At 43.8% G+C, this 14,673-nt stretch overlaps 1 protein-coding gene across 4 annotated transcripts in view; it reads right to left on the reverse strand.

Annotated features, from left to right (window-relative positions):
- TDRD10 (tudor domain containing 10) overlaps positions 1-14,673 on the reverse strand; it is a 53,199-nt gene that overhangs the window by 22,319 nt on the left and 16,207 nt on the right. For all 4 annotated transcript variants that reach the window (XM_019954421.2, XM_019954428.2, XM_070785581.1 and 1 more), the window contains 2 exons: positions 9,442-9,512; positions 8,642-8,798 (listed from right to left, as the gene is read on the reverse strand). In XM_019954421.2, coding sequence (XP_019809980.1) covers positions 8,642-8,798; positions 9,442-9,512 — 228 coding nt within the window. The remainder of the gene's footprint in view (positions 1-8,641; positions 8,799-9,441; positions 9,513-14,673) is intronic.

Consider the following 14,673-nt stretch of genomic DNA (forward strand, 5'->3'; position numbering starts at 1 on the left):
CTATAACAGGAAGGATGCTTGGGGTAGTGATGGAAACGTTCTGTACCTTGACTGTATCAGTGTCAATATCCCGTTGTGAGATTGTTTTGTAAGATGTTACCATTGTGGGAACTGTGTAAAGAGTACAGGGAATCTAGGTACTGTTTCTTACAACTAACTCCATGTGAATCTACGATTACCTCAAAAAGAAAAGTTTAATTGAAAGAAAAATTCTTATCTCACCAGCGGCATAAAAGCAGACAGCCACTGGCCAAAGTCTGATGACCCCTTTCCTGGTCAGTTATATTACTGCAAGTATCTTCTTCCAGTTTTTTGGATTGAATTTATCTTCCTTTGTATTATCTTTCAAAGAAGCTAAAGTTCATAATTTTAATTTATCACTCCTCTTTTTTTCTGTATGCCTTAACAAGTCTTATTCTACTCTGAGGTTATAAAGAGATTCTTCTATACTTTTTCCTAAAAGTTTTAAAGCTTTGGTTTTCACATGTAAGTATGGTTCATCTAGAGTTTATTTTTGTGTATGAGGTAAGGCATGGATATAATTTCATATTTTTCCATATAAAAAAGCAATTGTCCAGATTCAATAACTGAAGTGGTCTGTCCTTTCACCAGAGATGTACAACTCTACAAGAATAGTCATCAGATCAGATCAGATCAGTCGCTCAGTCGTGTCCGACTCCTTGCAACCCCATGAATCGCAGCACGCCAGGCCTCCCTGTCCATCACCAACTCCCGGAGTTCACTGAGACTCACGTCCATCGAGTCAGTGATGCCATCCAGCCATTTCATCCTCTGTCGTCCCCTTCTCCTCCTGCCCCCAATCCCTCCCAGCATCAGAGGCTTTTCCAATGAGTCAACTCTTCGCATGAGGTGGCCAAAGTACTGGAGTTTCAGCTTTAGCATCATTCCTTCCAAAGAAATCCCAGGGCGGATCTCCTTCAGAATGGACTGGTTGGATCTCCTTGCAGTCCAAGAGACTCTCAAGAGTCTTCTCCAACACCACAGTTCAAAAGCATCAATTCTTCGGCGCTCAGCCTTCTTCACAGTCCAACTCTCACATCCACACATGACCACAGGAAAAACCATAGCCTTGACTAGACGGACCTTTGTTGACAAAGTAATGTCTCTGCTTTTGAATATACTATCTACGTTGGTCATAACTTTCCTTCCAAGGAGTAAGCGTCTTTTAATTTCATGGCTGCAGTCACCATCTGCAGTGATTTTGGAGCCCAGAAAAATAAAGTCTGACACTGTTTCCACTGTTTCCCCATCTATTTCCCATGAAGTGTGGGACCAGATGCCATGATCTGCGTTTTCTGAATGTTGAGCTTTAAGCCAACTTTTTCACTCTCCACTTTCACTTTCATCAAAAGGCTTTTGAGTTCCTCTTCACTTTCTGCCATAAGGGTGGTGTCATCTGCATATCTGAGGTTATTGATATTTCTCCTGGCAATCTTGATTCCAGCTTGTGCTTCTTCCAGTCCAGCATTTCTCATGATGTACTCTGCATAGAAGTTAAATAAACAGGGTGACAATATACAGCCTTGACGAACTCCTTTTCCTATTTGGAACCAGTCTGTTGTTCCATGTCCAGCTCTAACTGTTGCTTCCTGACCTGCATACAAATTTCTCAAAAGGCAGATCAGGTGGTCTGGTATTCCCATCTCTTGAAGAATTTTCCACAGTTTATTGTGATCCACACAGTCAAAGGCTTTGGCATAGTCAGTAAAGCAGAACTAGATGTTTTTCTGGACCTCTCTTGCTTTTTCTACGATCCAGCGGATGTTGGCAATTTGATCTCTGGTTCCTCTGCCTTTTCTAAAACCAGCTTGAACATCAGGAAGTTCACGGTTCACATATTGCTGAAGCCTGGCTTGGAGAATTTTGAGCATTACTTTACTAGCGTGTGAGATGAGTGCAATTGTGCGGTAGTTTGAGAATTCTTTGGCATTGCCTTTCTTTGGGATTGGAATGAAAACTGACCTTTTCCAGTCCTGTGGCCACTGCTGAGTTTTCCAAATTTGCTGGCATATTGAGTGGAGCACTTTCACAGCATCATCTTTCAGGATTTGGAATAGCTCAACAGGAATTCCATCACCTCCACTAGCTTTGTTCGTAGTGACGCTTTAGTTTCTCCATTTGCAAGAGCCTCTTTTGGGGGTCTCTCTATTGTATTTTATTAGTCTTAAATATTCATAGGCTTTTAAACTTCCACATAAATTTTAGAATTAGCCTGTTCCATTCCTGGGAAAACCTGTGGGAATTTTTATTGAAATTATGCAGAATCAACAGATTAATTTGGGGAGAACGACTCTTAAATAACTCTTTTTCTATCTTCCTATCCACGAACATCAAACTTTTACCATTTTAGACTTCCTTAAAGACTTTCAATAAAACTAGCTTATTTCCCCCATAGGCCATGCTCACCTTTCACTGGATTCATTTCTATGTACCTTAATTTTTTTAATTGATCTTATGAATGTTATATTAAAAAATTATTTTGTTGTTTATTCATGGAAACATAAATAAAACTGATTTATATATATCTGATATATATACAACTACCTTATTAAAATGTTATTTCTAATAATTTATGAATTATTTAAGTTTTTCTATGTAAAGAAACATCATCTTTAAATAATGGGCTTTGTTTCTCCTATCCCAGTATTTATGCCTTTAACTTATTTTCCTTACCTTACTAGATAAAAGTATATCCTTGTCTTGTTCCTATTTTTAATGAGAAAGCTTATAATGTTTTTCTATTTAAATATTATTTTCTGTAGAGTTTTAGAAGATAGCCTTTATCAGGTTAAGAATAACTTTTCACTTCGAGTTGCTAAAAATCTTTATTTTTAAATCATATATTAGTGCTGAATTTTAGCAAATGCTTTTGCTGTGTCTAAAGTGATCATATGGTTTTCATTCTTTAATCTGTTAATGTAGTGAAAGAGTTATTGTTTTCTTTATTTTTCTTTTTTTTCCTGGCCTTACCATAAGGCTGGCTTGTGGGATCTCAATTCCCTGACCAGAGTATGAACCCAGAATCAAAACCCAGAATTCTAACCACTAGGAAATCATGGAACTCCAGATTTATCATTTTTTTAATGTTAAATTTTTGTATTTTTGGAAAAAATCCAACTGCCATTACAATCTTCATCAGCCAATATTGACTTCATTTGGCCAATATTTTGTTTAGAAACATCACATGTGTATTTCTGTGAGAGAAGCCAGCCTGCAATTTCTCTCTCTCATAATCTCCTGCCTGATTTATTATCAGGGTTATACTGGCCTCAAAGAATGAACTAACAAGTATCTCTTTTATTCCTTAGAAGAATTTATATAATATCAGAATTTTCCGTTCCTTGAAAATTCAGTAAATTTGCCTATAAAACAATCAGAGCTTGGTGTTTTCTTCACAAGACGATTCTAAACATTGATTCAACTGCTTTACAGATATAGGACTAGCAGGTTCTTATATTAGTTTTGAAAATGATATACTTTAAAAAACAGGTCCATTTCTTCTAAGTTTTCAAATGTATTAGCTTATATTTTAATATCAGCTACATCTATAGTTATGATCTCTTTTTTAATACTAATGTTTATTCCCTTTTCTCTTTTCTAATTAATCATTCCAAAAGTTTTTCTCATTAATCTCTTTAAAGAATCAAATTTTGACTTTATTGATCTCTTCTATTGAAGCTTTGTTTTTTACGCTTCTTGTTTCCCCTCCAGTTTTACGGAAATATAACTGACAGATAACTACAGCTTTGTTTACAAAATTAAAAATTCTTTTGTGAAAGGGAAACAAGAAGTGCTATTTTTATTTCTTTATGGCTGCACTGTGCCTCAGTTGCTACACAGGTTTTCGTTCTGCTTGGGGCGAGGGGAGGCCACTCTCCTTGCTGTGCTCACTGCGGTGGCCTCTCTTGCTGCACACACAGCTCAGGCTCTAGATGCGTTGGCTTCAGCAGCCGCGGCACGCGGGCTCTACAATGTGGGCTCAGTTGTGGCCCACGAGCTTAGCTGCCCTGTGGCACGTGGGATCTTCCTCGAGCAGGGACAGAACCCAAGTCCCCTGCATTGCCAGGCCGATTCTTAACCAACGGGCCACCAGGGAAGTCCACAAAATTTTTAAATTTTAAAAAACTTTGTTTTAAAATTTTTGCTGGGACTCCCTGGTGGTCCAGTGGTTAAGACTCCGTACTCCCAATGCAAAAGGCCAGGGTTCGATCCCTCTCAGGGAACTAGAGCCCACATGCCACAATTAAAGATCCTGCATGCCTCCACTAAGACCTGGTACATTCAAATAAATAGATATTTTAAAAAAAAATTTTGTCTGTTCCTTATTTGGGTTTATTTTTACTTTTTACCTACTTCAATCAACTGTAAGCTCATTTATTTTCACCATGGCTTCTTTGCTCGTTTAAGATTTCAATGTTACATACTTCCCCATAAGTATTGCTTTTGCTGCATTCAACTTCTTTATTTTTTTGGTTGTACTGGGTCTTCTTGCTGCGCACAGGCTTCCTCTCGTTGCAGTGAGCGGGGGCTACTCTGTGCTGCAGTGAGCAGGCTTCTCGTTGCGGTGGCTTCTCTTGTTACGGAGCACAGGCTCTAGGTGCATGGGCTGCAGTATCTGCAGCACACGGGCTCAACAGTTGTAGCATGTGGGCTCTAGAGCACATATATCCCACAGCTTTTGATAAGAAAAAATTTTCCTTATTGTTCAGTTCTAAGTACTTTCTCAAAAAAAATTTTTGGCTGAGCTGTGTGGCATACAGGATCTTAGTTCCCCGACAAGGCACTGAACTCATGCCCTCCATAATGGAAGCCTGAAGTCTTAACCACTGGACCACCAGGGAAGACCTCTTAAGTATTTTTAAATTTCTCTTATAATTTCTTCCTTGACCTACACGTTATTTACTTAGGAATATGTTTTTAAATTCCCAAAAGCATGGAGATTAGTGTTCATCTTTTGGTTACTTATTTCTAATGCAAAAGCACCAGAAATGGTCCTGAGAAATGATATTCATCCCAAAAGGAAAAAGGTGAGCCTCTAAACACTCTTTTCTAGTACCTAGTTCTGGCATGACAGTACTTACCCGTCCCAAACAACCATAAAACTGGACAAAATACACAAATTAACTGTTTCTGGTACACACTAATGATAGTGAATAGCAGAGTGCAATTTGCCTGAGAAAAGGAAAGCACAGGTCAGGAGCCCACACTGACTCTGGCCCCTTGCCGGGGGGACATTTTCCCAATTCACAGCCAAGGCAAGCAGAGCCTCGGCAGTCAGTGGCAGTCCCCCTGAGCCGAAGAAACACACAGAAGAAGTTTGGTGCCGGGAATTTATGAGATGGGGTACCACTGAGAAAGGAGTAGAGAAAAGCCCCAGAAGTCTAGGAGCTAACCCCAGGTCCTTGGTTAAATTCTAAGCTGCCCATATGCAGGGTAGGTCCTGGGAGGCCTTGGAGAGAAGAGCTGTTGTAGAAGGTAGAGAGCGAGCTAAGAGAGGAATACAGGTATCAGTACAATGCTGGGAAGATAACGGAGTTCCAGCCCAGCCGGAGTGGAGCATGCTAAGTACCCTGACACCCTCAGCCTACAAGGTCGGATCTTAGGAAAAGGATTTTGCCTAAGAACAAAGGCTCAAACTGAAGCATACCAGTCCCCAAAAAAGAAAACCAACTTTAATAAGATCGAAAGACCACCTCGTGATTTCATTTTTGCTAGGAAAAAAGTCAACACTATTTAGAGAACATAATATAAAGTCTCTATAATACAACATCCACAGTATCCAACAAACAGAAAAAAAATTACTGTAAGAAGCCTTTACTCTTAAACAAGGAGGTAAATGTCAACAAAAGCAGACCCACAAATGACCCAGGTGTTGGAATTAGCAGAAAATTATTTTATAACTATAATAAGTATATTAAAGAACCTGGAAGAAAAGATAAACAAAATAGGTGAAAAGATGAAAGAGTTCGGGAACGTCCCTGGTGATCCAGTGGTTGAGACTCCGAGCTTCCACTTCGGGGCACTGATTTGATCCCTGGTTGGAGAACGAAGGGGGCTTCCCAGGTGGCACTAGTGGTAAAGAACCTGCTTGCCAATGCAGGAGATGTACGAGACGTGGGTTCAGTCCCTGGGTTGGGAAGATGCCCTGGAGTAGGAAATGGCAACCCACTCCAGTATTCTTGCCTGGAGAATCCTATGGACAGAGGAGCCTGGGAGGCTACAGTCCAAGGGTCGCAAAAAGTCAGACACGACTGAAGCGACTCAGCACTCAAGCATGCACGTGTGGAACGAAGACGCCACATGCCTCAAGGCCCAGCCAATAAAAAAGGAAAAGTTCAGCTGAGGAATGGGGGGTAAGAACTAAATGGAAGTTGAAAACTACACTATCCAAAATGAAAAATGCATTAGATGGGCTTAATAGCAGATGGGACGTAACAACAGAAAAGGTTAGAGATTTCCAAGACAGGTCAGTTTGAAGAAGTGGGCAAGCTGTGACCATACCTATAACTGAGAGCCGTGAGCAAGGTGGTGTGAATTATTTTCAGCAGTTCAGAGAGGTTGAGAGCTGAGTTCAACTAGGAGAGGAGTTGTGCAAGATATGACTTAGTGAGCTAAGGGAATTAAGGTAATCTGAATGAAGGCAGCTATGGTTCTGGAATCTAAGCGAAGAAGGGAAGTGAGGGAGTAGAGTGTTGAAAAGTGAAGAAGTGGCAGGGGCAGTGTTTCGAGTCCCAGTGTGCCCGATTGTTAGACTGGGGGTTTCAGAGCCTTGCTACTCAAAAAGTGGTCCCAGGACTAGGGGTGCCAGTCCACTTGGCACTTGTGGCATGGTGCCACAACTCTCAGGCCCCACCCATATGCACTCAATCAGCATCTCTGCAGGTAGCGCTCAGCAAGCGGTTTAACGAGCTCAGCGGTGACTCTGATGCTGCTAAAGCTTGAGAACTGCTCTTCTAGAGTAAGAGAGCTGCAGAGAAGTGGTGAGGGGCAGCGTGGGATGCTCCAAATGGATATTTTGGAGATGTTCAATTATGAGCCATGACAAGGTCTGAGATATAATTCAGGGAACAGGAAACTGTGACCGAGTGAAAGGAAAGATCACTGAAGATAAATGGTCTGGGAAATAAGGGGTCAGACTCTTAAGATAGATCATCCACAGGACGCAATCTGAATGTCAGTAAGAGAGAAAGACGGTGAGTCAAACGCTAAAGTTATCAATGAATAACAGGGCATAACAGAATGCCAGGTGACTGCAACCAAGAAGGTCAGTACGTGGCGTAATCTGACAGCCTGCCCTTCCAAGAGAGAGGGTTTAAAGACAAAGGAAGAAAAACAGTTTGGAACTAGCAAAGGGAGCCACCTCTGGCACGCTTACTGTTGGAGATTCTAACCCACCTCTCAACTCCCATCTCCAACTTCTCTAGCCTTGGCTGACCTTGTTAATTGCCTACCAATAGGCATTCTCTCTTCCCTTGCTGACAGATTCCCACGTTTAGCAACAGTGTGCCTATTTTAAAAGCTACATTTTCCAGCCTCCTTTGCACTGAAGGTCACCAGTTGCAGCTCTCCCTGACAAAATGTAAGCAAAATTGTGATAGGGCTCCTGAGAATGTGCCTTTTATGAGAACACAGGCTCTGGACCCTCTGCTTCTCCCCCTCTTCCCACCTGGAACCCTGGTTAGCATCATGGAGTTCCCATATCACCCTCGGACCCCCTACTTTCTGAACTCTTCTACAGCAAAGAAAAGCAAATAGCTTTGCTTCTGGTTCACCTTCACCTACATAGAGCCTGCTTCATTGGAGGGAAGCTCCTGGAGGTTAGTCATGGGCCTTCTCTATCAACAAAGGAAGCCCCCACCAGGCACTGCCCCACCATTAACTCTCGTGTTCCCAGACCTCATACCTGTTTCCCTGCCAGGAAGGATCAGGTTTTACTCACTTTTGTCTTCCTTACCTTCCACACCAGCAGCCAGAACAAGGCTATGCAAACAACAGATACAACTGTTTGCTGCGTTAAACAAGTAAAAACCTCAATTTCAGTAACCCAGGTGGAAAAAGCCCTGACTGAGTTGCCTAATAACCCTTTTTGTCCTTGCCAAGAATACAGCCTTCCTTTCATTTCAAAGTTCCAGGTTTTCTATACCAACCTTGCTCCTGACTGTTAAAGTCATAAAGTTTCCTAATTTCATCCCAGCCCCTGTTTTGTCCACTGTTTAAGATGGGACAGAAAGAGAGAACAGAAAGCAGAGTCATCTAAGCTCTGAAGAGTGACCACAGATGGGCTTCCCTGGTGGCTTAGTGGTAAAGAATCAGCCTGTCAATGCAGGAGACACAGGTTTGATCCCTGGTCCGGGAAGATCCCACGTGCCATAACTACTGAGCTTGTCTTCTAGAGCTTGAAAGTAACAACAACTGAGCCCACATGTGGCCTAGACCCCATGCCACACAAGAGAAGCCCCTGCAATGACAAGCCCATGCACTGCAACTAGAGACTAGCCCCTGCTTGCCGCAACTACAGAAAAGCCCGTGTAGCAACGAAGACCCAGCACAGCCAAACCTAAACAAAAAAAAAAACAGTGACCACAGAGCAACCCTGAGAGTAGAGAGGCCAGGCACCTACCAGAAGCTCCTGGGGCCGCTCAGTCACATCAGGGGTCCTCTTGGGAGACCTGTTATTGGAATTCACGTACAGTTTTCGCTTGTGGAAGAGCTTCCCATTCAGTGCCTGGATCGCAAGTGCCACCTTCTGCGTAGAGCCCAGATCTACGAATGCGAAGCTGCAAAGGAAGGAGAGGGCAGCTCTAAGCCCAGCTCAAACAGAGCCGCAGGGGGGTGCCGAGCCGAGGAATGGTCTCCTCTTCCCTCTGAGGGGACAGGAGAGAGGCTGGGCCACTTCTACCACACAGGGAGGCCACCAGGACACCCAGGTTTGGGCTGGGCAGTGGGGGAGCTGGTCCTGGGGCTCCTGGGGACTGGGAGACATGCGCTGACCCTTTCACCATATACCATAGGGCATGGCTCTGGATTTCCTTCATACTGCTCCCCACAGAAGTTCAAAGTCCTTTTACTGCCTTGAACATAAGAAAGGAAAAATATGAGTAGGTCCCAGATTTCAGGGGCAACCAAGGCTGAGGGAGATTCACTAACTTGCTTCGAGTCAGAAAACAGAGAAAGGACAAGACCAAAAGTAAACCCAGGGCTCTGGACTTCTAACCCAAGGTTGTATGGATAAGGTAGTATTAGCTGCCGAGTCGGAGGGTTAAATGTGGAAAGGGGGTTTCCCAAACGTCCCTCTGCCAAGTCACAGTGGGCGTGGCTTTGCGAGTTGTTGAGCTTGTCTGCAACATCAGTGCATCAGCAAAATGGACAAAGAGGAAAGGAGTTGCTTCCCAAAGAAAACAAAGGAAGAACAGTCATTACCATCTGCAGCCATTCTGGACTCGGTGGACATGGAGAGGGCTGAAGTCCTTCAGAAGGCACCGAATCTCCTCCTGCAATGGCGGGGTTTAAAAGCGATACAGAGACCTGAAGACGAAACTGACAGCTGGCTCTCAAGGGTGCAGATCCCCAGCCAGCTAGGCTGTTATCAGCTGAACAAAGACTTAAGGAGAACCAATGATGTGCTGAGTGTGCCAGGCTCTGTGCTCAGCGATGCAAATACAGAGGCAAGAAGGCTGTAAGCGCTGCCTTCGACTGCAGTTCAACAGACGTGTGGGGCCCTGACAAGACCATCAGCAAACAGGTCATTTTACCAGAGGGTATGAAATTCCATGAGGAAGTACAGAGGCCTCCAGGAGAACAGTCTGGGTATCTAACCCAAATTTGGAGAGAAAAGAAGTGCTCAGGGTGGGCTCCCAGGTGGAAGTGACTTTCAATTTATTAGGAATCTCTAGGCTATCTCCCTTTCATCGCTACCTAGGCGGGAAGGCATTTTTAATTGAGTCTGCTGACTCAGTCCTGTATTCATGGCAACTTCCCTTCGTTTCTTTCCTGACACGTCCGACAGCAAACATGAGCTACCCACAAGCCTTATGCCAAGTGTTACAGGAGATATGAATTTGAACTTGACATAAGTCTTGGACTCAAGGAGCTTAGAGTTCATAAACGCATGATCTCTGTTTAACGGATGGGGCAGAGTGACGTCTAAGTCAAGTCCAGAGGGGCTGCGCATGGAGGGAGCACACTCTTCTCTGGTCAGCTGCTGATCGAGCTGTCTGCCATGCCTGCTCTATAAGGCTCCCCACCCCTACCAACCACCCCAACTTTCCTCACAGCAGCCAGGCCTCTACCGCCTGGGGACACGATCCCCTCCCCTGGACGTCTCTCCATCTAATTCTCAACTCTCCCTCCTGCCTGCCCTCAGGCTCCCTCTCCCATGGATCCTAGTCCCACTCCCATCCCTGGGCTCCAACCACGACTGCCCTCCCTTTTTTGAGATAACATCTACCCAACCCTGATGCCCTTTTGAGCAACACCCTATTTTTTCTCTTTTTCTGCCAAATGTGTAGAAAGAGCTGTGTCCGCCTATTGCCTCTGTTTCCTCCCCGCCCACTCCCTCTGGCTGCAGCTTGGCCGCTGTTCCTGCTCCACTGAAAATGCGTTCTCGCAGGTCACGGATGCGCTGCCCACGGCCGTAGCTTCCCCTCAGGCCTCCGTGTCAACTCCTACCTGCATCTCCCCCCTTTCACCTTCCCCAGCTTCTCCACTGGCTGTTACCAATGCAAATCCCACACCTGTGATGAAAACTAATGTTTCCCGAGAAAATTCTACTTCGGGAAAATGTATATTTATACCATCTTCTGTTATTACCAATCTAAAGTCACTTTATTGGCAAGGGAAGAGAAATGCATAATGTATAGCTCATTTTTCCAAGTATTCATATTTATATTACATTTAAATTCAAATTTTCTAATTTGCTTTTACTTTTAAATATTTAATGTTTATTACACATAAATCTACAAGATGCTGAGCAACAAGCAATTTGTGAGTTCAAGCAATATGTGCTTAGCATTTTCAGTTTATAAAGCACTATCATATGCCTTATTCCATTTGATCTTTAAAACCACCCTATGAAGTGTATATTATTATTGTCCTCATTCTCAAATGCATAAAATAAAGATCATCGAGATTAAGTGACTGCCTTAAGATTACACAGCTAATTTAGAGTCAAGATTTGAACTCAAGTCTTCTAACCTCAAATCCTGCATTCTTTTCATGATATCATGCAAAATGATACCTTTCTTCTGGTCAGATTTTGCTATTATTAAAAGAGAATTCCTGGGCAGTCCAGTGGTTAAGGCTCTGTGCTTTCACTGCCGAGGGCATGGATTCAATCCCTGGTCGGAGAACTAACATCCCCAAAGCCATGTGGTACAGCCAAAAATAAATCAATGAATAAATGATGACATAAGAGAAAACTCCCATATTTTTGTGCCTTCAGTGTCAGGAAACCATAGCCTTGGGCCAAATCCAACCCACCACCCTTTTCCTAAGTGTTACTGGAGTGCAGCCACGCCTGTTCATTTAAGTATTCTCCATGGCCGCTTTCAGGGCCCAGTGGCAGAGCATCTGCAACAGGGGATTATGGCCTGCGAAGCGTAACACCTACTATCTGATCCTCTGGGCCTTCCCAGGTGGTGCTAGTGGTGAAGAACCTGCTGCCAAGAAGCTGGTCCAATCCCTGGGAAGATCCCCTGGAGGAGGGCATGGCAACCCACTCTAGTTTTCTTGCCTGGAGAATCCCGTGGACAGAGGAGCCTGGTGGGCTACAGTCCACGGGGTCACACAGAATCAAACACAACTGAAATGGTTTAGCATGCACGCATCTGACCCTTCACAGAAAACTTGGCAAACCCTTCTCCTACAGCAATGATCCTCAATTCTGATTGCACATAAGATTCAGCTGGAAAGTCACTTTAAAAAAAAAAAAAAAAACTACCTACCAGAGTGATGCCTGGCCCACCCCAGGTAAACAAAATCAGAATCTCCGAAGTTGAGATTAAAGCAGTATTTTTAGCAATATTTTTTAAAAGATGATGGCAATATGCAGCCAAGGTCAAAAACTACTATTCCCTGGTATCAAACTGATTTAGGAAGCACTCATTTTCAGAAAATGTGCTCGAGTGTAAGAAGAGAGAAGAACCACCACTACCACACACACACAAAAGAAACTGCTGACTTCTTTCCATCCGTGGTTCATCAATCAGTGCTATCAGTGAGGTCATCTTAGCAGCAGGTGTTGTTCTTATTGATAGTTAGCATAAGGAACTACGAAAACCTAAAGGCATAACCTATGACATTTTTCTGCCCCTTAATAGTTCAGTTTGTTTATTTAAAAATTTTTTTTACTATATATTTGACAGGAAGCTTAATACTTTAAAATTGCCTCATATCCCTTAGGGTATCTTTTACGTATCATTTTAAATAACTAAAATTAGTTATTAGGATATTTTAATTACCAAAGCATTAGATGTTTATTATAGAAAAGTTTGAAAATACAGATAAGCAAAATAGAGATATCACCCATAATCTTACCACCAAAACATGAGTACTGTACACAGAGACTAAGGGATCATACAGTATCCTCTGCTTCATAACCTATTTCACTTATTAATACACTCCTTTCAATCAATCATTACAAAAAAACATCTACTGTAGCTTGCCAATAATTATGGCACGAGCATTTATGGGCCACTGACTTCGTGCCAGACAGGCAGAAGGTTATGGCAGTTACCTGCATGCTAAATGATTCCATATCCCCTGGACAGCAGTGATTTAGCAGCAGGACAACACCAAGCTGGTGTTGGTAAGGATAAAGGAATTCTGCTGCTGATGCTGCTGGCAGGAGTGGGGGCCTCTCTCCCCTCCTGGCCCAGCCGTGTGCACCGTGTGGCTCTGGCCCCACACCCAGGTGAGGTCCTAGAGACACGCATGTAGACATGCCAGTGCACTGAAGCTCTGTTTAAAGTGGAAAAAGGACTTTCCCAGTGGCATGGTGGATAGGAATCTGCCTCCCAATGCCAGGGACACGGGTTCGATCCCTGGTTGGGGAAGACCCTGTATGCCATGGAGCAAGCCCATCTGCCACAACTACTGAGCCCTTGCTCTAGAGACCAGGAGCTGCGACTACTGAAGCCTGAGCACCTAGAGCTTATGCTCAAGAACAAGAGAAGCCATCACCATGAGAAGCCTGCACATCAAAACTAGAGAGTAGCCCCCGCTCCATGCAACTAGAGAAGGCCCGTGCGAAGCAACAAAGACCCAGCACAGTCAAAAATAAAGGAAGAAAAGAAAGTGGCAAAAACTGGGAAACATTTAACTTGAGCCATGTGATTTGACATTTCCGCAGATAAAAACTGGTCAAGTACCAGCACTTTCTTATGATCCAAGCTAAGCATCTGAATGTTTATTGGCATCGCATGTATGTGCCAACACAGATACATTTTTTAAAAAATGTATGAAATGATAAAAGTCATAGAGAAGAGAAAACACACAGAGGAGAGAAAGTGGGGTATCCCCGTCACCTGAGCTCCCTTCCTCCCAGGACACACCCTGGACCCCACTATTACCAAGGACCGCCCACCTCCAGACGGCAACTTCGAGTCCCTGCTCTCCAACCACCTTCCTTCTCACACCTCTAGCTCCCCAGCTCTATTCTCTGGGTCTGTGATCCTTCAAACTCTGCCACTTTCCCACCGCCCCGCAAACTCCCGACCCTATCCTGACTCTCTGGCCATCCGTTCCGCCCCACCCTGCCCCGCCCCACCGGCCCCTGCCTTCCTCTTTCCACTGTGGTTGATCACTGACTGCGGGTCATTTCCTGGTTCAGTGCTTCTGGCATTCCTACTACATATTCCTAATCATCAACTGCCAGCCTCCCCAACAAAACTACTGCAGTCTACTTCCACTCAGACCTTCCCTGCCCTCTTTCTACTCAGCAGATAACCCCGATTCTTTGCTGAGGAGAGACAAGCAATCAAAAGGAACACCCAGCCCCTGCCACGACATCAGTCAACCTCCCTGTACCCGTGTGCCCCCCTCTACATAGAAGGCCCGTCCTTGCTCCAGACAACCCCTCTTAACCTTCTCAAGGTCTTTCATACTAAACGATCTCCCCTTTTTCCTGCATTAACTACCCTCCCCACTGGGTGGGCATACAAATGAGCTCTAATATTTACCATCTAAATACTTAAAGACACGTAAGTAACACCTTTGACCTTACAACCCCCTCCTGCTCCCACCCCGCTTCCTATCCTTCTTTGTTACAAAAATCCTTGAAAAACTTGTCTGTACTCACTGTCCATTTCCCTCTAATTCATTCAACAAATGATTATTAAGTGCCTACTCTGTGCTAGAAAATGTCTTTCGTGCCATGAACAAGGTACCCAAAGGCTCTCCCCTCCTGGGGCTGATCTCTTTTTTTTTTTAATTTTAAATTTATTTATTTTTAACTGAAGGATAATTGCTTTACAGAATTGTGTTGGTTTCTGCCACAAATCAACATGAATCAGCCATAGGTAAACATATGCCCCCTCCTTCGGAACCTCCCACCCCATCCCACCCCTCTAGATGGTTACAGAGCCCTGGTTTGAGTTCCCTGAGTCATACAGCAAATTCCCACTGGCTATCTATTTTACATACGGTCATGTACAC

Source organism: Bos indicus, chromosome 3 (genome assembly GCF_029378745.1).
Source record: "Bos indicus isolate NIAB-ARS_2022 breed Sahiwal x Tharparkar chromosome 3, NIAB-ARS_B.indTharparkar_mat_pri_1.0, whole genome shotgun sequence".
Lineage (NCBI taxonomy): Eukaryota > Metazoa > Chordata > Mammalia > Artiodactyla > Bovidae > Bos > Bos indicus.